Genomic DNA, 22,813 nt, shown 5'->3' with positions numbered 1-22,813 from the left:
TGGCCCAGCCTCCCGCTGTATGCTTTCCCGCCGATCTCCCTATTGCCCCAGGTCATAGCGAAAATCAGGGAAACGCGCCGTCCGGTGCTCCTTATAGCACCGCGCTGGGAGAACCAGATTTGGTACCCAGAGCTGGTGAAGCTGTCGCACTCACCCCCCTGGCCAGTTCCGCTGAGAGCAGACCTTCTCTCTCAAGCAGGAGGGTCAGTTTGGCATCCCCATCCAGAGCGATGGTCTCTGCATGTATGGGTGACCAACGGATACCCGTTGACCTGCCCGAAGGGGTTATGAACACGATTTCACACTCTAGAGCCCCCTCGACGAGGCGGTTATATAGTTCTAAGTGGTCGGTGTTCACTGAGTGGTGTGTTTCCAAGGGATTGGACCCACAGCAATGTGGGGTCCAGCGGGTGCTCTCCTTCCTCCAAGAGCTTTTGGAACGGGGCAGGTCCCCTTCCACGCTCAAAGTGTATGTGGCGGCTATAGCAGCGTTCGCTCAGACGATGCTAGGTAGCACGCTAGGAAGGAACGAGCTCATCATCCGTTTCCTCAGAGGAGCCAGACGGATGAATCCCCCGCGGCCCCCGTCGGTTCCTATATGGGATCTGGCCTTGGTCCTAGAGGCCCTGAAGGCTCATCCCTTTGAACCGCTCGAGACTGTGGAACCAAGGTTCCTTTCGCTAAAAACCGCGTTTCTGATAGCTCTGGCTTCAGTGAAACGCGTGGGGGATCTACACGCGCTCTCAGTGAGCCCGGCGTGTATGGAGTTCGGTCCTAATGACTCTAAGGTCATTCTCAGACCGAGGCATGGTTATGTCCCCAAAGCGATCGGCACTCCCTTCAGGGCGCAGATTATCTCCCTCTCGGCTCTGCCAGCGTCCGATGAGGGGGACGGTGGCAATTTCCTCTGCCCTGTCAGGGCATTGAGGGTTTATGTCACACGCTCCGCCGCCTTCAGGCGTTCTGAGCAGCTATTTGTTTCGTTTGGTGGGCGCACTAAAGGTCTCGCCTCCTCGAAACAGACCCTGTCCAGGTGGATAGTGGACGCGATTGCAGCTGCATACGCTTCCAAACACCTGCAGTGCCCGCTAGGTGTCAGAGCACACTCCACCAGAGGCATGGCCTCTTAGTGGGCTTGGGCCAGAGGGATTTCCATCCACGATATCTGTATGGCGGCAGGCTGGGCCTCCCCGTCTACGTTCGTGAGATTTTACAATCTGGAAGTTCCTGCCTTACAGGCGAAAGTGTTATCAGTTCAATAGGGCTGTTGGTTCTGCCCAGTGGTTCTGCGCAGACATAGCTCACATACTGGTAGTAAGTTCGGTACTAGGCTCATTGTGAATTTGAAGGAGACCGGCGGTGCCGTTCCCTCATTTACGAGACGAGCTGTTGTGAGTTTGAAGGTGACCGGCGGTGCCGTTACCTCACTCATATAACAAGATATTGTGAACTTGAAGGCGACCGGCGTTGCCGCTCCCTCATTCATGAGACAAGGTGTGGTGAATTTGAAGGAGACCGGCAGGTGCCGTTCCCTCATTCATGGGACAGGGTGTTGTAACCACCCGTCGTAAACCACCCGTCAGTTCGAATGAAGTGTCTGTATATGTGGTGGCCCGTTTCCTTTACCGGCCACCCTGCCCGAGCAGTGTTATGGTCCCTGGTTCCCTGGGATACATATGCTGTATGCGAGGCGCGCATGGCGTTGACAATATGTTCCCGTAGCGTAAGGAACTTACGCAATACGAGAGAACCTCTCGTAAGAGAACGATACTCGGTTACTTAACGTAACCTCGGTTCTCTAGGGAACGAGTATTGCGTTCCTTGCCGTGCGCCCCGCGGGCTTTTATGCTTCAGAACTACGAAAACCGAATATGCAGCCCGTGAGCCCTGCTTATATACACGTGGCCACGCCCCACCTGTAGGCAAATGAAGCCAGGTGGGCGCGAAGCGCCCTCATTGGTCGCCACGTCACGCGGGCTCACCGATAGGCTGCTGCAGTTGCCAGCAGAGCAGCCAATAGCATGCTGGAATAGCCTGCTATGGTCTGCCAGGCTGCCGCACTGCGTTGACAATGTTACAAAATTAAGGATAATTTTGGGTTTTTCAGAAATCTCGAAGAAAGAATACTTTCCCGTAGCGTAAGGAACTTACGCAATACTCGTTCCCTCTTCTAGAGAGAACCGAGGTTACGTTAAGTAACCGAGTATCGTTTGGTTTTGTATCAGGTAATTTTACAGTTTTACAATAAATAGAAATTGAGTGTAATGAGTTTATTCCAACTTTTTTCTTTTGTTTAATCTCACATTATGATGACTTTAATCTCAAGATGTTATTATTATTGCTTGGCCCTAATCATCTTCCATAGTACCGTCACTCCCTATAGAGAAATAATGACAGAAATAATATTTTACTCTCTTTCCTTCCCTCCCTCCCTTGATCTCCTTTTTCTTCCCCCTCTTTCTCATCTCATCTGAGTATATAAACGGGTCCATTTTCATCTGGAACCAAAATTATTTACTAAGCAAACTGAAAAGATATAAGTTGTCTTTATTATTATTATTTTTTTACATTTATACTCTTCATAGCTTATAATTGTTAACCTTTTTTCATTTCTACATCAGATTAAATAAATGGAAAAATCTTCGAGATAAATACCATCGTATTGCAACTGGGATGTACTTTTGACAGTCATCAAGATCGTTGGAAGGAAAAGAACAACAACAACAACAACAACAACAACAATCAAAGATTTATTTTAAAAAAATCTGAATTTTACACCAGTACAATGAACTCTTCAATGTATCTATATAGTGTACAAGAAAGATATGCAGATGCTTTTGCAAAAAATTTCACCATTGTTCTTCTAGCAGTCATAATTCTGTCCATAAACGGCATGTTTGTATTGACATTTTTTAGGAGTTCAATTTTCTACAATGATCCGAGATATATATTATATATTCACTTGGTTATCAATGATATGCTCATGGTTTTTATCAGTGTAATTCTTTTTGTGATGGCTTATGTATGGCAAAATGTTCCTCTCCCGTTCTGTGTTACACTGCTGATAATAGCCTCAACAACTCATAAGAACACTCCTCTGACTTTGGCCGGTATGGCCGTTGAGCGTTACATCGCCATCTGCAAACCACTGCATCACCATCAGATCTGCACCGTGCGCAGGACGTACATCCTTATCTCTCTGATATGGGGTGTAGGGGTTATACCTGGATTGGCTGACTTGATTCTCCTTTCAATCGTTCGTCCTTTATCTATTTCTTCTACAGCTACTTCTTGTGGTGCATCTATTTTGTACAGCACACCATACCATGAAGTCCAGTCCAGATTTATGAATGGGCTTTACTCATCCGTCGTGTGGGTAATTCTTGTATTCACGTATTGTCAAGTGCTGATTGCGGCCAGAAGAGCCACCGCTGATAAATCCTCAGCAAAAAAGGCCCAAAGCACCATCCTGTTACATGGAGCACAGCTCCTGCTCTGTATGCTGTCCTACATTACTGCCGTTATAGACAAGATGTTTGTCCCACTTATACCAGTTGATCGGGCAAGACTAACCTTTTTAAATTATCTTCTAACAAACATATTGCCACGACTACTTACTCCCCTGATTTATGGTGTTCGCGATAAGCATTTTTACAAACATATGAAGGGACTTTTTTCATGCAGATTATTCATTGTAAAAGTTGAATCAATCAAACAATGAGCAAAAAAGGGCAACATCATCAGATGTTGCATAAAAATGCATCACAATTGTTGGTAAAGCGTGCATAATTCTTCATGTAAGTGTGCCAGATGAATGTTTTGCCACATTGATGCATATGTTAAACCTAAGAAGAAAATGCACTGCCATGCTGTTATGCCATACATTAATAGTGTTCTTTAATTTTTCAACAATACTTTGTTGTCCATGAATTGACATAATGAACTTATGTGTTAAAATGGCACATCAGAAAGTAAAGAAATGCAAGTAATGTTTGCATTAAAACATACACTAATGAGTATGAGCAGGCGGACCATAGCTAACTTTACACTGTCCTAACACTCTACTGTAAATCTTGTGTGTTTATTGTTTCCTATACAGTTGGATTACCAACATGTAATAGTGCAAAGATATGTTAGACGAAGTAAACCATAATCATGCTTCTGTAGTAAAAGCAATATTTTCAACAAACAAAATAATAGTACAAATTAAAGTGAAAAACGTTTTTTATTACTATTATTTTACATTTTCATGTGATATGTAATTTGATTTACTCAAAATTTTACAGTGTTGTTCTGGTTTGCATTCTGTCTTTAATAATAATATTATAATAATTAATCATTTTAATATATTTTTACCCTTAAAACAGTTTTCTCCTTTAATTCAACGTGTTGGATGAATACATTTACAAGCATGAAATCTACTTCAGGGTTGAGATATAAACAATTACAAAACAGGCGACTCTTAAAGGTGCACTATGTAACTTATTTGCAGTAAAATATCCAAAAGCCACTAGGCAAGTGTTTTGTGTTTTGTTCTGTTGAGTACTTACAATATCCCAAATGTTTCCAACTATTTGTAAATTGTGAGAAATTGGTCTTTTACCAAAGGAACCGGGACATGTGAGGGCGTGGCATCATATCTGCGTTCCCCTTGGTTTCTGGTTTTATTCTACAGAAACGCTTTACTCTCACTGCAGTGTGAACAAGTGTCATAGCAGCCGCCAAGAGAACGCACAGAGTAACATCATAACATCATTAACACACTCAGATTTGTCTAATATTCTAAACAGAGCTGCGTTACCTCATACTCATGAGCGGAGGAGTGGAAGTGGCGCCGGCGACTGTCATAATAAAAGTCCCACAGGTGACTGTGTCATAATAAAAGTCCTGCAGGTGACTGTGGCATAATAAAAGTCCCGCTGCTCGCGAGGCGTGTGTTGCGTTCATCTTATTAACAATCGCTCCAGCGGTTCCTCAGCTCCACAACACTCGCTCTTCTCTGCTTCAGACTACAGTTACATTAATAAACACATCCATCAACATGATTTCTGCCCAAGTCCTATCCTGATTCTTTCCCACCGGCTGTGAGGTGAAGACCACATGTCCCAAGATTCTGCGCTCAAACGTGGCGTCATCAAACTACGCCTTTGTTTTGAATAGGCGTCCTCTAGTGGACGGAAAAGTTACATAGTGCACCTTTAATCACAGCAACCACATACAGGTATCATTCAGACAACATATACTGACCCCATGTGATAACCAGAAGTCCAAGTAATAATAATAAACCACTTCAAAGTGCTGTTTTGTATCAGTTAATTTTGCAGTTAGCATTAGCAATGAATAGAAATTGAGTGTAAATACAAAGATTATGAAAGTTTTATCAATGTAATTACAACATTATAGTACAGTAGGTTGTATAGATGAGCACAGTGCTAAAAAAATTATTTGTGTTGAAATAAAAGCCTATACTGCAATGTTGTATAGATTTAATTTGAATACTTTTATTTTTTTTTAACATCATTCAAACGTCATCCACTAATGTATAATAATGGCAGTCACTCTTGGTTACACAGGTCATAGGTCTACAACACAGTTAGTTAGAAGAGAGTAAGCCCATAAAATAACATGCAAAAAGTAAATAGTTACAAGCGCTAACAACACCCGTTTTAACCAATTTGGTGGATTTTGTCCATTTTGCAGAGGAACTCAGGTATAAGCTTGGCCAATGCACTGTCCTGTTGAACAACATACTACATATGCTCTTGATCTACTGTAATGGTAGCCTCAGTTCTCACATAGGCAATAGTGTACAGCTTGGTACATAGAAATTTGTTCGTTTTCTTGAGGTGGCAAGAACAAAGTTTGTTCTGGCCAGGACTTTCCATACTTCGCGAGAAAAGCAGGTGCCGAACAGACCAATCACACAATAGTTCTCGGACACCCACACGAAAGAAGTTCTGCTCAGATGATGTGTCGACAACAAGCTGCGAGAACTCCCAAACCAGGCCCGCGAGAACAAAATCATTTTGGAAGCGAGAACTTTCTCTCTCTGTTCTTGCGGAGTATGTAATGGCCTTTACCCTAAAATGTCTGTCATTAAGGGAACACGCCACTATTTTGGAAAATAGGCTCATTTTCCAACTCCCCTAGATTTAAACAGTTGAGTTTTACCATTTTCAAATCCATTTAGCCGATCTCCGGATCTGGTGGTAGCACTTTTAGCATAGCTTAGCATAGATCATTCAATCTGATTAGACTGTTAGCATCTCGCTCAAAAATGACTAAAGACTTTCGAATGACCAAAGGGACTTCACCTGTGACTTCCTCATCGAAGTGGATTATCTGGTCTACAGTGAGGCTGATATTAATGAGGTTTTCAACATCTGCCTCAATCAGCCTCTCAGCCTGTGGGAGATGGAGAAGCTGGGGAATCTTGGTTTCTGGGACTTTGTGTACCACGTATTTTTATTGTGGGGATCCTGAACCTCCACCTCAAGCAGAGTCCCACCCCACTGACTGTTTTCCACTTCCACCCCAGCCCTCCGGTGACCCACAAATGGAGGAGGAAGAACGTGTCCGCCTCATCTGTCACCTCTACTGGGGTTAACGCTGCAGCACCCCCAGAGGAGGCTGAAGATGCTTCAAGATCCATGTCACCACCTCACTCTCGTAAACGAAGGAAGAAGGCTTCCTCCACCTCACAGGGCCCAGAGGTCATCCCAGAGTCGCTGCCGGCCCGGAGCCCATCCCCAAGCACTTTGCCCTGCCGGCTCCGCCTTTGATGTCTGTCCTTTCGGCTCCACCCAAGGTGTCTGCCCTGCCAGCTTCGCCCTTGCTGTCTTCCCTGTCTGCTCCGCCCAAGCTCCCGGCTTCCCAGAGGCTTCCCATTTCCATAACATCCTTTATATTTTTAATAATCGCCCCTATAGACATTTTCTTACACATTTTGCAATGCAAAGACGGTAACGGTACCACAAACTAGTTAATAAAATATATAATGGATGGAGAAGCTTCAGACAAAAATTCAATAAACGTGTCTGTCATGAAAGTAACAGCAAATGTTTGAACAGGCAAATTTACATTGACTCACTGCAATGACCAACATACTTAATATTCATAATTTGTGACCTTCCCACAAGCCATAAATAACACACGAGTAAAACTCATGTGAGCTTCAGACTGCCCACAATCCAGAACTGGTTATTCTACTCCAAGGTAAGTCTATTTCAAAGACTTCTTAAAAATGAATAGAATAGTTCACTTCTTAAACACTTTCTCCTCTTTCTGATCCAGGTCCTTGCCTGTAAAGACCCGGAAAATGAACTCGACGATCTGGATTGTGGATAGTTATGAAGAAGCTTTTGCCAAAAACATTGTGATTGTTACTCTTGGCTTTATCATTAATTTCATCAACGGAATGTTAGTAGTGACTTTCTTCTCCAATCCAATGTTTTCAAGAGACTCCAGATACATTTTATACATTCACCTGGTACTCAATGACATGCTCATGATCTGCGTATCGGTGACTTTATATGTGTTGTCCTACGTTTCACCACACTTAAATGCTTCATTGTGTTGCATATTGCTTGTTCTTGGTACAACCACCTTTATGATCACTCCTTTGAATCTGGCCGGTATGGCCATAGAACGGTTCATTGCTATCTGTAAGCCACTGCATCACTCTCAGATTTGCACTCCACAAAGAACCTACATCTTTATATGCTTGCTATGGGTTTTAGGAGCTATACCTTCTCTGGCAGATATCATTATTTTATTTTTAATCCAGCCCATATCTTTCTTCAGGTCTATTGTACTTTGCTACCTATTCACTTTGTTCCCTTCCAAGGCCCACAAGGATCGCGCCACTGCTTCACAAGTCATCTTTATGTCTTTGGTGTGGATAATTCTCATTTACACTTATTGCAGAGTCCTGTTCACTGCCAGAAAGGCGGTTTCAAAGGGTTCAGCAAATAAGGCTCGGAGTACAATATTGTTGCACGGCGTCCAGTTACTTCTTTGTATGCTTTCCTATATCACGCCTGTTATGGATATGATTGTCCTCCCTTTCTTTCCTTTTCACAGAACTAAGATCAGTTTCTGTGTTTATCTGCTCACAAACATTATGCCAAGATTACTGAGTCCTTTGATCTATGGGGTCCGAGACCAAACGTTTATGAAACAAATGAAGGAATTCTTTACATGTAGAGTTATTATTGTAAAGATTGTGCCATCAAAATCATGATTTTTGTTAGGCAACATTTTATTTAAAACAAAATGTAAATATATTATGACATTTGTTTTATTTGAGATTTGAGAATCTTTACAGTGGCCTAAAATGTTTAGACACTTAAATAAAACTTGAAAGTGTAGGAAAGCTATTGAACAAGATAACAAAATATCAAACCATTTGGCATATACAAATAAATGATGAGTGTACTTTGCTCAGAACTAGTCCTTTTGTTCAATGTTTTTTAATGTCTTCAGTTCTCCTGAAGTTCAGACATGAACTGTGGAAATTATCCATTAAGAAATCACAACTACAAATGTTTCTCTTTATTTTGAACAGTATAGTTTTATCAATTGAAATGTCTTCATAACCCAACTACAGTTTTAAGATGAACAATTTTGGAAAGCTGCTTATTAATGTTGATCACAGTACTGTATTATGAATATTATTTTTAATAAATATATTGCAGTGTAAATTTGTGTTTTTCTCTTTGTGTTTTAAGTTTACAGTTTTATTATACTATTTTTAATGGATTACTTAAATCCATAAAATAATTTTGGTATTTTTCTGACAAATTTGTTTGGCAAAAAAGGGGCAAAGCTGCAGGTTTTATTGGTAATGCTTTATTTTACAGTGTCAATGTTACACACACTATATTGCCAAATGTTTTGGGACGCCTGCCTTTACATGCACATGAACTTTAATGCCATCCCATTCTTAATCCGTAGGGATTAATATGGAGTCGGCCCACCCTTTGCAGCTCTAACAGCTTCAGCTCTTCTGGGAAGGTTTTCCTCAAGGTTTAGGAGTGTGTTTATGGGGATTTTTGACACCAACACCAAAACTCGCTCATCCATGTCTTTATGGAGTGACGCTTTGTGCATGTTGGAACAGGAAGGGGCCGTCCCCAAACTGTTTCCACAAAGTTAGGAGCATGAAATTGTCCAAAATGTCTTGGTGAAGCATTAATAGTTCCTTTCACTGGAACTAAGGGGCCAAGCCCAACCCCTGAAAAACAACTACACACCATAATCCCCCCTCCACCAATCTTTACACTTGGCACAATGCAGTCAGGCAAGTCCCGTTCTCCTGCCAACCACCAAACCCAGACTCGTTCATGGGATTGCCAGACAGAGAAGCGTGATTGGTCACTCCAGAGAACACGTCTCCACTGCTCTAGAGTCCAGTGGCGGCGTGCTTTACCCCACTGCATCCCACACTTTGCATTGCACTTGGTGTTGTAAGGCTTGGATGAGCTGTTCGGCCGTGGAAACTCATTCCATGAAGCTCTCTACACTTATGACTGTTTTCATTGGCTGTGTGTTCATGCTTTGCTTTGTGCCATGTGCTCTCATGTCTATAGAGGGTATGCATCAACGTCACTTTCCCGCCGGAGCACGCCCCCTCAGCCAGGACTGAGTGGCAGAAGAGCTGCTGCATGACTGGAGTTAACAACATGACATCATGACTTTGCATAAACATACACGCCACTTTCTAAAGCCAAATGGCGTTTTATCTGTACGCATTTTGAGCTATCCGCGTGTATGTCTATGTCGTGTCATTCCGCGTGTATGTGTACGCCGAAACGAACCATAATCTCCGCGTGTATGTCTACGCCGTGTGATTCCGCATTTATGTCTACGGCGTGTGATTCCGCGTGTATGTCTACGGCGTGTGATTCCGCGTGTATGTCTACGGCGTGTGATTCCGCGTGTATGTCTACGCCGTGTGATTCCGCGTGTATGTCTACGGCGTGTGATACCGCGTGTATGTCTACGCCGTGTGATTCTGCGTGTATGTGTACGCCGTGTGATTCCACGTGTATGTCTACGGCGTGTGATTCCACGTGTATGTCTACGGCGTGTGATTCCGCGTGTATGTCTACGCCGTGTGATTCCGCGTGTATGTGTATGGCGTGTGATTCCGCGTGTATGTCTACGCCGTGTGATTCTGCGTGTATGTGTATGCCGTGTGATTCCGCGTGTATGTCTACGCCGTGTGATTCCGCGTGTATGTCTACGCCGTGTGATTCCGCGTGTATGTCTACGGCGTGTGATTCCGCGTGTATGTCTACGGCGTGTGATTCTGCGTGTATGTCTACGCCGTGTGATTCCGTGTGTATGTGTATGCCGTGTGATTCCGCGTGTATGTCTACGCCGTGTGATTCCGCGTGTATGTCTACGGCGTGTGATTCCACGTGTATGTCTACGGCGTGTGATTCCGCGTGTATGTCTACGCCGTGTGATTCTGCGTGTATGTCTACGGCGTGTGATTCCGCGTGTATGTCTACGGCGTGTGATTCTGCGTGTATGTCTACGGCGTGTGATTCCGCGTGTATGTCTACGGCGTGTGATTCCGCGTGTATGTCTACGGCGTGTGATTCCGCGTGTATGTCTACGCCGTGTGATTCCGCGTGTATGTGTATGCCGTGTGATTCCGCGTGTATGTCTACGCCGTGTGATTCCGCGTGTATGTCTACGGCGTGTGATTCCGCGTGTATGTCTACGGCGTGTGATTCCGCGTGTATGTCTACGCCGTGTGATTCTGCGTGTATGTCTACGGCGTGTGATTCCGCGTGTATGTCTACGGCGTGTGATTCTGCGTGTATGTCTACGCCGTGTGATTCCGCGTGTATGTCTACGCCGTGTGATTCCGCGTGTATGTCTACGGCGTGTGATTCCGCTTGTATGTCTACGGCGTGTGATTCCGCGTGTATGTCTACGCCGTGTGATTCTGCGTGTATGTAAATGGATTTATAAACATACTAAATGAGGTTTTTTTGAAAATTTAAAAATGCAGAATGTTTCTTGTGATCGGTAGGTTTAGGGGCAGGGGCAGTGTGTGTGTGTGTATGTGTGTGTGTGTGTGATGGGTAGGTTTAGGGGTAGGGGCAGTGTAGGGGGATAGAATGAAACGGCGTTGATAAGCACGTTAAAAAGCGATTATGCGTCTTGATAGCACGCCAAAATTGCATAGCGAATTGGCGTGTCATACATACACTATTTCATGAGATCAGTCTGGGAGTTAATAGGGGAAACTGCGAGTAAAACAAACAGTTATCAGTTTAAACTAAAGGTTGGACTCGATATAGTGTTCTTTACAACTTGGCAAAGATTCAGTGATCCATGAATATTGACATGCAGCCAGGAATCGTGTTTTCCTGACATTTATATGAGCCTGATTTCGATACATAAATATCACTGTCAGTCATCACAATTTCGGGAATGAATCCCCCATGTATATGCGGATATGGGTCTATGTATTAAAGTGTGTATGTGGCCGCTTGTCAAGAATGGAAAACAAAAGTTTTATTCAAATTCTGAATATATTATAGGCCTATTAATATTTTTTTATATCGCCTAGACAGCGCGCAAATAGTGCTGCTCCCTTTATAATCACTGAAAGCTGTCACTCATTCAATGAACGCGATCTCACAAAGTTCCATTATATCAGTGAAGCTGACGGTACAATGAATCTTATTTACATGTCTACACTTTATTAGAGAGGATTAGTGAGAGTGCAGAACTGGACAACCACTCGAGCGGTGAGTGGATCCTAACTTCAACACTTGTGATTGGCCATTGCGTTTTTAGAAATCAATAAACAATCTGTGATTGGCTACATTACTCACCGAAGGGGAAACACGTTGTGCAAATACAGAAACGCACTGGCTCTTTTGCCAAATCATCACTAATAAGATGCTATTATTACAATTTCTTACAGTGGATTACAGATCCTAGATCAGCAGTGTTGGACAGCTTTTCCCTCTAAAAGCAATATGCCGAAGCAGTAAGTCCTGAGTGCCTGTGCACTGCCTGGGCAGTGGTTTGAGTGCGAAAATGACACGCTATTATCAAGTCCATCTCCCTCGGTCCAGAGGGGGGCACAGGGATGTCCATGGGGTCCATGGCCAAGCCTCTCCCGACCACCCCTCTGGCATCGGATTTTTTGTCATTTGTCAAAAATAATTTTTTGCGGCATTCACGCTGTAAACCAATGCTGCCTCTCAGTCGTTTTGCCACTCAATGTGGCGTAACCGCAGTCACTCCAGCTGAAGGTGACATCATGTGCATACCCACTATTGGCTTGAACCATCTTGTTACCTGATTATTGGTTAATTTGCCCCACCTGTCCTCCCTCGTTACCTGCCTTGTTGGTTCCCTATTTATTCTCCTTGTGTTTGCAGTCCTGTGCCAGGTTGTTGCTCAATGTTTCCTGTCGTGTTGTTCCTGAAGCAAAGCCAAGTCAAGATCAAGCTTGTGTTGTTTTCACCCCCCCTTGGGGTATTTTGTTTTTGTTTATTTTTATTATAAATAAAAAGCCCATCTATCTGCACCACTGTGTCCTCGCTTCATCCCTTTACCCCATTCTTGACATAACAATCTGGCCACAAGAGGACTGAAAATGGGCGTCTTCCTTTTTCCATCTCCCATCACTGAACTTTCTAACCGCCAGCTGTTGATCCAGCATGTCCACTCTTGCAACATTCATCAGCAGAGGGCTGCCGTGAGGGACTTCCTCATTGAAGTGGATTATCTGGTCTACAGTGAGGCTGATATTGAGGAGGTTTTCAACATCTGCTTCAATCAGCCTTTCAGCCTGTGGGAGATGGAGAAGCTGGGGAATCTTGGTTTCTGGGACTTTGTGTACCACGTCTTTTAATCATGTGGAGCCTGAACCTCCACCTCAAGCAGAGTCCCACCCCCTGACTGTTTTCCACTTCCACCTGCAGTCAGTGGAAGCCCCAGCCCTCCGGTGACCCACAAATGGAGGAGGAAGAACGTGTCCGCCTCATCTGTCACCTCTACTGAGGTTAACGCAGCAGCACCCCCAGAGGAGGCTGAAGATGCTGCAAGATCCATGTCACCACCTCACTCTCGTAAATGGAGGAAGAAGGCTTCCTCCGCCTCACAGGGCCCAGAGGTCATCCCAGAGTCGCTGCCGGCCCGGAGCCCATCCCCAAGCACTTTGCCCTGCCGGCTCCGCCTTTGATGTCTGTCCTGTCGGCTCCACCCAAGATGTCTGCCCTGCCAGCTTCGCCCTTGCCGTCTTCCCTGTCTGCTCCGCCCAAGCTCCCGGCTTCCCATTTCCATGACGTCAATTATATTTTTAATAATCGACCTTATAGACGCCGCCTTGTCATGTAAAAGATAATTCCATGGTTTGAATTATAGCTGCCGAGCTATGTTGTAGGCTGTTTGTTCTACTGAAATGAAGTAAATATGCTGTCATTTTTAAGGTGTAGAGGACACAGAACGTGTTTTTGCTTTGAAAAACTCAAGGTCTCGAGATGCATTTAAAAAAAAAAAGTTTAACTGATTTTAACTTGACCGTTTTAGAACGCTGTCTGCAAAAGTTGTGATCGCAACGGTTATACCTCTGTCTAGCGCGTGTTTACATAGAAAAACAATGGAAAAGTAGTGCATTGGAATGGAAAAACACATTCTGTATAAATTGCCCCTTAAACTGTTTTGCCCCTTCATTTTAAGATGGGACCCCCAAAAAATATAATTCTGGCTACGTCAAAGTGCAATATTTACTAACGTTGTATTATGAATTGTTCTCACACATTTTGAAATGCAAAGACTCAGAAACGGTACCACAAACTAGTTAATACAATATATATGTTACAAACAGAGTTAGACACAGATAACAGAGGCAGGTGAAAGCAGAGTTTATTTCGGAACCAGGAAGTGAGCAGGTGCGGTGAGAGTCTGAGTGAGAGTATCTGGTAATGCTGGATAGGTTGGTAATACAATACGTCTTGGGATCTTGAACACAGGAACAATGGATCGAAGGAGACAAGGACCAGGAGACAGGATGAGATGAGGGGACACTCAGGGTTCGTTGGGGATCAGGTAAGTAGTCAGGTGAGTCCGAGGAAGCAAGCATGTAGGGTCATGTGCAAACGATACCGGACAGTGACTGAGTGTGAGCGTGGTGCTTAAGTGCAGGTGGTGATTGCAGTGATGATGATGTGCAGGTGTGTGTGCTCAGAACTCAGGTGACAGGGATCGTTGTGGTAGTGAGGGGGTGGAGCCTGGCGTGCATGTAACATTACCCCCCCTCCACGGACATCTCCTGAGGGCCGAGGACCCCGACGCCGTGGTGGTCGACCTCTACCCCGCAGGTGCCGGTCGATCAGGGCAGGTAGCGTGGAATGTCTCTAGAAGATTCAGATCAAGGATGTCATGCCTGGGTACCCACGACCTTTCTTCAGGGCCGTACCCCTCCCAGTCTACCAGGTACTGTAGTTGACCACCACGACGCCGGGAGTCCAAGATGTCCTGGACCTGATATGCTGCGCCGTCGTCAACGAGAAGTGGAGGGGGAGGCTCCGGAGTAACGCCAGGCTCTGGGGAAACAGAAACAGAGGGGTAGTGAGGTTTCAGGAGAGACACGTGGAAAGTGGGGTGAATCCAGTACTGAGGGGGTAGTTGGAGCCTATACGTCACCGGATTGATCTGCTGCAGGATCTCGAAGGGGCCAATGAACCTGGGACTCAACTTCTTGCACTGCAGACGCAGTCTGATGTCCCGGGTGGACAGCCAGACCTTCTGCCCCACCTGGAACGTCGGAGCATCGGAGCAGTGAAGGTCGGCTGTCAACCTGCGTCTGCAGAGTGCCCGTTGTAGCTGGTGATGGGCTGAGTCCCAGACCCTCTCACTCTCCCGGAACCAGTAGTCAACCGCAGGGACGTCGGAGGGTTCCCTGGACCAGGGCAAGAGGGGCGGTTGATAGCCGAGTACGCACTGGAAAGGTGTTAGGCCGGTGGTGGGTTATCGAAGCGAGTTCTGTGCGTACTCGGCCCATCCTAGGAACTGGTTCCAGGAGTCCTGGTGGCCGTGACAGAAGGTACGGAGGAAACGGCCAATCTCCTGGATCTTTCTTTCCGTCTGCCCGTTCGTCTGAGGGTGGTATCCGGACGTGAGGCTGACGGTCACACCTAGGAGTGCGAAGAAGGCCTTCCATACCTTAGAAATGAATTGAGGACCTCTGTCAGATACGATATCTTCGGGAATGCCAATATACCGGAAGACGTGGTTAAACATGGCATCCGCAGTCTCTAGAGCTGTGGGAAGTCCTCGTAGTGGGAGCAGCCGGTAGGACTTCGAGAAGCGATCGACCACTACGAGGATACATGTGCATTTCTCAGAAATGGGCAGGTCTTTGATGAAGTCCACCCCTAGGTGTGACCACGGACGGTTGGGAACGGGCAGAGGCAGGAGTTTCCCAGCTGGCAGGTGTCGAGGGCTTTTTGACATGGCGCATTCCCGGCATCCCCACACGTACCTTCTGACATCAGCTGGCATGTGTGGCCACCAGAAGCGCTGGCGTAGCAGCGAGAGGGTTTCATTGACCCCAGGGTGACCAGTGACCAGTGAAGTATGTGAGGAGTGAATCAGAGGGATGCGTCGTGATCGAGTGATGTATTGCAACCCCGGAGGACAGCCCGGCGGCACGTTGGTGGAGACATTGGTAGAGGGCAGGGTCTCTTTTGACCATGAGATGGGACTGAGGAAGAGCTTCGTGGGGAGAATGGGTTCCTCTTCTTCTTCAGAATGCTCATCTGGGCCGTGGATGCGGGAAAGGGCATACGCCTTGATGTTCTTGGCCCCTGGCCGGTAGGAAATGTGGAAGTCAAACCTTGTGAAGAAGAGTGCCCAGCGAGCCTGTCGGGGGTTGAGTCGTCTTGCCTCTCGGAGATACCCCAGGTTCTTATGGTCAGTCAGGACCAGGAACGGATGTTTGGAGCCCTCTAGCCAGTGTCTCCACTCCTTCAGTGCAAGCTTGATGGCCAGAAGCTCGCGGTTGCCGATGTCATAGTTAACCTCCGCCGGGCTGAGCTTGCGGGAGAAGAAGGCACATGGATGGAGACGGCTGGGGTTCCCCTGCTGCTGAGAAAGGACCCCACCCACCCCGGTGGTAGAGGTGGTTTGTCCACGACAAAGGGAATCTCGGGATCAGGATGGACCAGGAGGGGAGCTGTCGTGAAGGTGTCCTTCAGGGTCTGGAAGGCTTGGGTGGCGGATGGGGTCCAGGACAGAGACTTGGGCTTGTTGCGGAGCAGGCTGGTGAGGGGACTGGCGATGGAGCTGTAGTTTTGAATGAAGCGTCTATAGAAATTTGCGAAACCCAGGAAGCGTTGTAGTTCCTTCACGGAAGTGGGAGTTGGCCAAGACCGGATGGCTTCCACCTTCCTCTCATCCATCCGGATGCCACTGTGATCTATGTTGTACCCGAGGAACTGCACAGTGGGCTGGTGGAATGAGCATTTCTCGGCCTTGAGGTAGAGCTGGTACTTCCTCAGGCGTTGTAGGACCTCCGCAACGTGGTGGCGATGGTCGGCCATGCTCCGGGAGTAGATCAAGATGTCATCTATATATACCAGCACGAACTTGTGGAGACACTCCCGGAGCACCTCGTGGATGAAGTCCTGGAATACGGAGGGGGAGTTGGCGAGTCCATATGGCATCACTAGGTACTCGTAGTGACCAGTGGGCGTGGCAAAGGCGGTCTTCCACTCGTCCCCCGCACGTATCCGGATGAGGTTGTAAGCGCTGCTGAGGTCCAACTTCGTGAACACAGTGGCACCACGGAGATGTTCCAGGGCAGCTGGGACGAGAGGAAGGGGGTAACGGAACTTGACAGTGATGTTATTTTAAGACCGGTAGTCGATACAAGGCCGCAAGCCTCCGTCCTTCTTTGCCACGAAGAAGAAGCTCGAAGCAGCAGGGGAGGTAGATGGACGGATGTAGCCTTGCTCCAGCGCCTCCATGGCCTTCTCCTCCGGGAGAGAGAGGGGATAGATTTTCCCCCTGGGCACTGGTTCACCTGGCAGCAGATCGATGGCGCAGTCCCATGGCCGATGGGGAGGCAGCTTGGAGGCCCGTTGGGGACAGAAGACGTCTCTGAAGGGGGCGTAACAGGAGGGGACATCCACTGATCGTCTCTCTACCAGACTCTCGATGGAAGTGGCACAGACGGGGAGATCTTGGGGACGCGGAGAGGGACGAATCGGTGGAGATGGGAAGCAGTCCGGGAAGCAGCTGTAGCCCCACTTCAGGACCTCTCCTGTCTTCCAGGAGATGACTGGGTTGTGCTGCTCTAACCACCATCTAAGATGATGTCAGCGTTGGATTCCTCCAGAACCAGCAGGTGTAGTCGCTCCATGTGGAGGATTCCGACTTGCACTCCGATGGGACTCACGGAGCGACTAACCTGCCTCCGACTGAGTGGTCTGCCCGTTACCGACTGGACCTGGTAGATCGTCGAAGTTGCAGACGTGCGGAGCTTGAGCTGACGGCAGAGGGTTCCCGAGATGAAGTTCCCGGCTGACCCAGAATCGAGGAGGGCAGTAACTGAAAGGGAGATTCCAGCAGCAGGTTCACAGTTGTGGTGAGTGGCTTCATTTTAGAGAGTGAAGGAATGATTGCACTCACCATGGGTCGAGGAGGACGGACTGGGCATTCTGAGATGTAATGCCCAGGTAGACCGCAGTAGAGACAGAGATTCTGGGTCAGCCGTCTCTGCCGTTCAGCTGACGTCAGCCGGGAGTTCTCCAGTTGCATGGGCTCGGGGTTGGGTTCTGGAGTGCTGACATCACCTGGTCGGCGGAGGAACAATGACGACTGGCCCTGGTGCTCTTCGATGCACGACTGCATACGAGAGGCGAAGCGGATGGAGAGTTGGATGAAGCGTTCTAGCCCGATGGTATCCTCGTATGCAGCGAGATGCAGCCGCACCCGAGGATCCAGACCCTGTCGGTAGGTCGTAAGCAAGGACTGCTCGTTCCATCCACTAGCAGCAGCGAGGGTTCGAAACTGTAGAGCATACTCATTAACTGTGGAGGTAACTTGTTTCAGATGGTATAGCTGTTCTCCGATCGACGAATCCCATGATGGTTTCCCAAAGACCTCCTTAAAGTGCGACAGGAACCCCGACAGGGTCTGGATCACTGGACTGTCTGTGGACCACATGGACTCCGCCCAACGGAGCACTTTACCGGATAGTTGTGATGTGATAAACGCTACCTTAGCGTGATCGTTGGGGTATAGGCGCGGCTGCATCTCCAGGACCAGCGAACATTGCAGAAGGAATCCGTTGCAATCCTCCGCCAGAGAAGGCCGCCGGTCTGGCCATGAGACTGGCGTTCTCGGGGGGCAAAGAAGTGGTTGTGTGGATCCCGGAAGTGCTCGCCGATGGAGGTGCAGGTGCGCTGGTGGGAAGAGCTCACCGAACGGCGTCGACGAGCTCTTGGAATGGATCCGGGGTGCTCATCCTGGTGCGCTGTGTTGGTCCGGTATTCTGTTACAAACAGAGTTAGACATGGATAACAGAGGCAGGTGAAAGCAGAGTTTATTTCGGAACCAGGAAGTGAGCAGGTGCGGTGAGAGTCTGAGTGAGAGTATCTGGTAATGCTGGATAGGTTGGTAATACAATACGTCTTGGGATCTTGAACACAGGAACAATGGATCGAAGGAGACAAGGACCAGGAGACAGGACGAGATGAGGAGACACTCAGGGTTCGTTGGGGATCAGGTAAGTAGTCAGGTGAGTCAGAGGAAGCAAGCATGTAGGGTCATGTGCAAACGATACCGGACAGTGACTGAGTGTGAGCGTGGTGCTTAAGTGCAGGTGGTGATTGCAGTAATGATGATGTGCAGGTGTATGTGCTCAGAACTCAGGTGACAGGGATCGTTGTGGTAGTGAGGGGGTGGAGCCTGGCGTGCATGTAACAATATAATGGATGAAGAAGCATCAGACAAACCTTCAATAAAGGCACTAATGTCTGTCATGAAAGTAACAGCAAATGTTTGAATAGGCAAATTTACAGTGACTCAGGGGCAATGACCAACATACTTAATATTCATAATTTGTGACCTTTCCACAAGCCATAAATAGCACACGAGTAAAACTCATGTGAGCTTCAGACTGCCCACAATCCAGAACTGCTTCTTCTACTCTAAGGTAAGTCTATTTCTAAGACTTCTTAAAAATGAATAGGCTAAGCCTAGAATAGTTCACTTCTTAAACGCTTTCTCCTCTTTCTGATCCAGGTCCTTTCCCGTAAAGACCCAGAAAATGAACTCGACGATCTGGATTGTGGATAGTTATGAAGAAGCTTTTGCCAAAAACATTGTGATTGTTACTCTTGGCTTTATCATTAATTTCATCAACGGGATGTTAGTAGTGACTTTCTTCTCCAATCCAATGTTTTCCAGAGACTCCAGATACATTTTATACATTCACCTGGTACTCAATGACATGCTCATGATCTGCGTATCGGTGACTTTATATGTGTTGTCCTACGTTTCACCACTCTTAAATGCTTCATTGTGTTGCATATTGCTTGTTCTTGGTACAACCACCTTTATGATCACTCCTTTGAATCTGGCCGGTATGGCCATAGAACGGTTCATTGCTATCTGTAAGCCACTGCATCACTCTCAGATTTGCACTCCAAAAAGAACCTACATCTTTATATGCTTGCTATGGGTTTTAGGAGCTATACCTTCTCTGGCAGATATCATTATTTTATTTTTAATCCAGCCCATATCTTTCTTCAGGTCTCTTGTATTTTGCTACCCATTCACTTTATTCCCTTCCAAGGCCCACAAGGATCGCGCCACTGCTTCACAAGTCATCTTTATGTCTTTGGTGTGGATAATTCTCATTTACACTTATTGCAGAGTCCTGTTCACTGCCAGAAAGGCGGTTTCAAAGGGTTCAGCAAATAAGGCTCGGAGTACAATATTGTTGCATGGCGTCCAGTTACTTCTTTGTATGCTTTCCTATATCACGCCTGTTATGGATATGATTGTCCTCCCTTTCTTTCCTTTTCACAGAACTAAGATCAGTTTCTTTAACTATCTGCTCACAAACATTATGCCAAGATTACTGAGTCCTTTGATCTATGGGGTCCGAGACCAGAAGTTTATTAAACAAATGAAGGAATTCTTTACATGTAGAGTTATTATTGTAAAGATTGTGCCATTAAAATCATGATTTTTGTTAGACAACATTTTATTTAAAACAAAATGTAAATATATTATGACATTTGTTTTATTTGAGATTTGAGAATCTTTACAGTGGCCTAAAATGTTTAGACACTTAAATCAAACTCGAAAGTGTATAAGCTATTGAACAAGATAACAAAATATCAAACCATGTGGCATATACAAATAAATGATGAGTGTACTTTGCTCAGAACTAGTCCTTTTGTTCAATGTCTATTAATGTCTTCAGTTCTACTGAAGTTCAGACATGAACTGTGGAAATTATCCATTAAGAAATCACAACTACAACTCGTTCTCTTTATTTTGAACAGTATAGTTTTATCAATTAAAATGTCTTCATAACCCAACTACAGTTTTAAAATAAACAATTTGGGAAAGCTGCTTATTAATGTTGATCGTATTATGAATATTATTTTTAATAAATATATTGCAGTGTAAATCTTGACCTGTCCTCCCTCGTTACCTGCCTTGTTGGTTCCCAATTTATTCTCCTTGTGTTTGCAGTCCTGTGCCAGGTTGTTGCTCAATGTTTCCTGTCGTGTTGTTCCTGAAGCAAAGCCAAGTCAAGGTCAAGCCTGTGTTGTTTTCACCCCCCTGTGTTTGTTTTTGTTGATTTTATTATAAATAAAAAGCCCATCTATTTGCACCACTGAGTCCTCGCTTCATCCCTTCACCCCATTCTTGACATAACAATCTGGCCACAAGAGGACTCAGCTGAAAATGGGCATCTTCCTTTTTCCATCTCCCTTCACTGAGCTTTCTAACCGCCAGCTGTTGATCCAGCCATGAGGGACTTCCTCATCGAAGTGGACTATCTGGACTAGGCTGATATTGAGGAGGTTTTCAACATCTGCTTCAATCAGCCTTTCAGCCTGTGGGAGATGGAGAAGCTGGGGAATCTTGGTTTCTGGGACTTTGTGTACCACGTCTTTTTATCGTGGGGAGCCTGAACCTCCACCTCAAGCAGAGTCCCACTATGGGAGAAGCTTCAGACAAACCTTCAATAAAGGCACTAATGTCTGTCATGAAAGTAACAGCAAACGTTTGGGTAACACTTTAGAATAATGGTCATTAGTTAACATTAGTTAATGTATTAACTAACATGAACTAACCATGAGCAATACATTTGTTACTGTATTTGTTCATCTTTGTTAACATTAGTTAATATAAATCCAGCTGTTCATGGTTTGTTCATGTTAGTTCACAGTGCATTAACTAATGTTAACAAGATTTTAATAATGCATTAGTAAATGTTGAAATTAACAAAGATAAATAAATGCTTTATAAGTGCAGTTCATTATTAGTTCATGTTAACTAATGTAGTTAACTAATGACCATTATTCTAAAGTGTTATCAACGTTTGAATAGGCAAATTTACAGTGACTCAGGGGCAATGACCAACATACTTAATATTCATAATTTGTGACCTTTCCACAAGCCATAAATAACACACGAGTATCACTGTACTGTTTAAAACTCATGTGAGCTTCAGACTGCCCACAATCCAGAACTGGTTTTTCTACTCCAAGGTAAGTCTATTTCTAAGACTTCTTAAAAATGAATAGGCTAAGCCTAGAATAGTTCACTTCTTAATACTTTCTCCTCTTTCTGATCCAGGTCCTTGCCCGTAAAGACCCGGAAAATGAACTCGACAATCTGGATTGTGGATAGTTATGAAGAAGCTTTTGCCAAAAACATTGTGATTGTTATTCTTGGCTTTGTCATTAATTTCATCAACGGAATGTTAGTAGTGACTTTCTTCTCCAATCCAATGTTTTCCAGAGACTCCAGATACATTTTATACATTCACCTGGTACTCAATGACATGCTCATGATCTGCGTATCGGTGACTTTATATGTGTTGTCCTACGTTTCACCACTCTTAAATGCTTCATTGTGTTGCATATTAGTGGTTCTTGGTAAAGTCACCTTTATGATCACTCCTTTGAATCTGGCCGGTATGGCCATAGAACGGTTCATTGCTATCTGTAAGCCACTGCATCACTCTCAGATTTGCACTCCACAAAGAACCTACATCTTTATATGCTTGCTATGGGTTTTAGGAGCTATACCTTCTCTGGCAGATATCATTATTTCAATTTTAACCCAGCCATTATCTCTCTTCAGGTCTCTTGTACTTTGCTACTCATTCAGGTTGTTCCCTTCCCAAGCCCACCAGGACAACACCACTGCTTCACAAGTCATCTATATGTCTTTGGTGTGGATAATTCTCATTTACACTTATTGCAGAGTCCTGTTCACTGCCAGAAAGGCGGTTTCAAAGGGTTCAGCAAATAAGGCTCGGAGTACAATATTGTTGCATGGCGTCCAGTTACTTCTTTGTATGCTTTCCTATATCTCGCCTTTTATGTTCTTAATTATTAATTCTTTTTTCCCTCTACACCGAACTAAGATCACTTTCTGTGTTTATCTGCTCACAAACATTATGCCAAGATTGATGAGTCCTTTGATCTATGGGGTCCGAGACCAGAAGTTTATGAAACAAATGAAGGAATACTTTACATGTAGAGTTATTATTGTAAAGATTGTGCCATCAAAATCATGA

At 45.5% G+C, this 22,813-nt stretch overlaps 4 protein-coding genes across 4 annotated transcripts; all 4 read left to right on the top strand.

The window, feature by feature from the left end:
• Window positions 1-2,785: 2,785 nt before the first annotated feature.
• Window positions 2,786-3,721, top strand: LOC307140453 (odorant receptor 131-2-like; the record flags this gene model as incomplete). The annotated part of the gene is made up of 1 exon (XM_079840010.1): window positions 2,786-3,721. The coding sequence occupies one exon, from the start codon at window positions 2,786-2,788 to the stop codon at window positions 3,719-3,721; it is 936 nt and encodes a 311-aa protein (XP_079696136.1).
• A 3,597-nt stretch (window positions 3,722-7,318) lies between these two features.
• On the top strand, window positions 7,319-8,242 carry LOC307141251 (odorant receptor 131-2-like; the record flags this gene model as incomplete). Its single annotated transcript, XM_079841307.1, has 1 exon — window positions 7,319-8,242. One exon carries the CDS (start codon window positions 7,319-7,321, stop codon window positions 8,240-8,242), a length of 924 nt encoding a protein of 307 aa, XP_079697433.1.
• Window positions 8,243-19,158: 10,916 nt separating this feature from the next.
• Window positions 19,159-20,892, top strand: LOC307140525 (odorant receptor 131-2-like). Its single transcript, XM_079840087.1, has 2 exons — window positions 19,159-19,198; window positions 19,288-20,892. The coding sequence occupies exon 2, from the start codon at window positions 19,313-19,315 to the stop codon at window positions 20,234-20,236; it is 924 nt and encodes a 307-aa protein (XP_079696213.1). The 5' UTR covers window positions 19,159-19,198; window positions 19,288-19,312; the 3' UTR covers window positions 20,237-20,892.
• A 997-nt stretch (window positions 20,893-21,889) lies between these two features.
• On the top strand, window positions 21,890-22,813 carry LOC307141250 (odorant receptor 131-2; the record flags this gene model as incomplete). Its single annotated transcript, XM_079841306.1, has 1 exon — window positions 21,890-22,813. The coding sequence occupies one exon, from the start codon at window positions 21,890-21,892 to the stop codon at window positions 22,811-22,813; it is 924 nt and encodes a 307-aa protein (XP_079697432.1).

Source organism: Gobio gobio (assembly GCF_949357685.1).
Source record: "Gobio gobio genome assembly, chromosome: 17".
NCBI classification, from domain to species: domain Eukaryota; kingdom Metazoa; phylum Chordata; class Actinopteri; order Cypriniformes; family Gobionidae; genus Gobio; species Gobio gobio.
This window is presented reverse-complemented; position numbering and strand designations above follow the sequence as displayed.

Bases quoted from the DNA above. Each gene is read 5' to 3' on its own strand.
- LOC307140525 (XM_079840087.1), top strand. From the start codon at position 19,313: ATGAACTCGACGATCTGGATTGTGGATAGTTATGAAGAAGCTTTTGCC.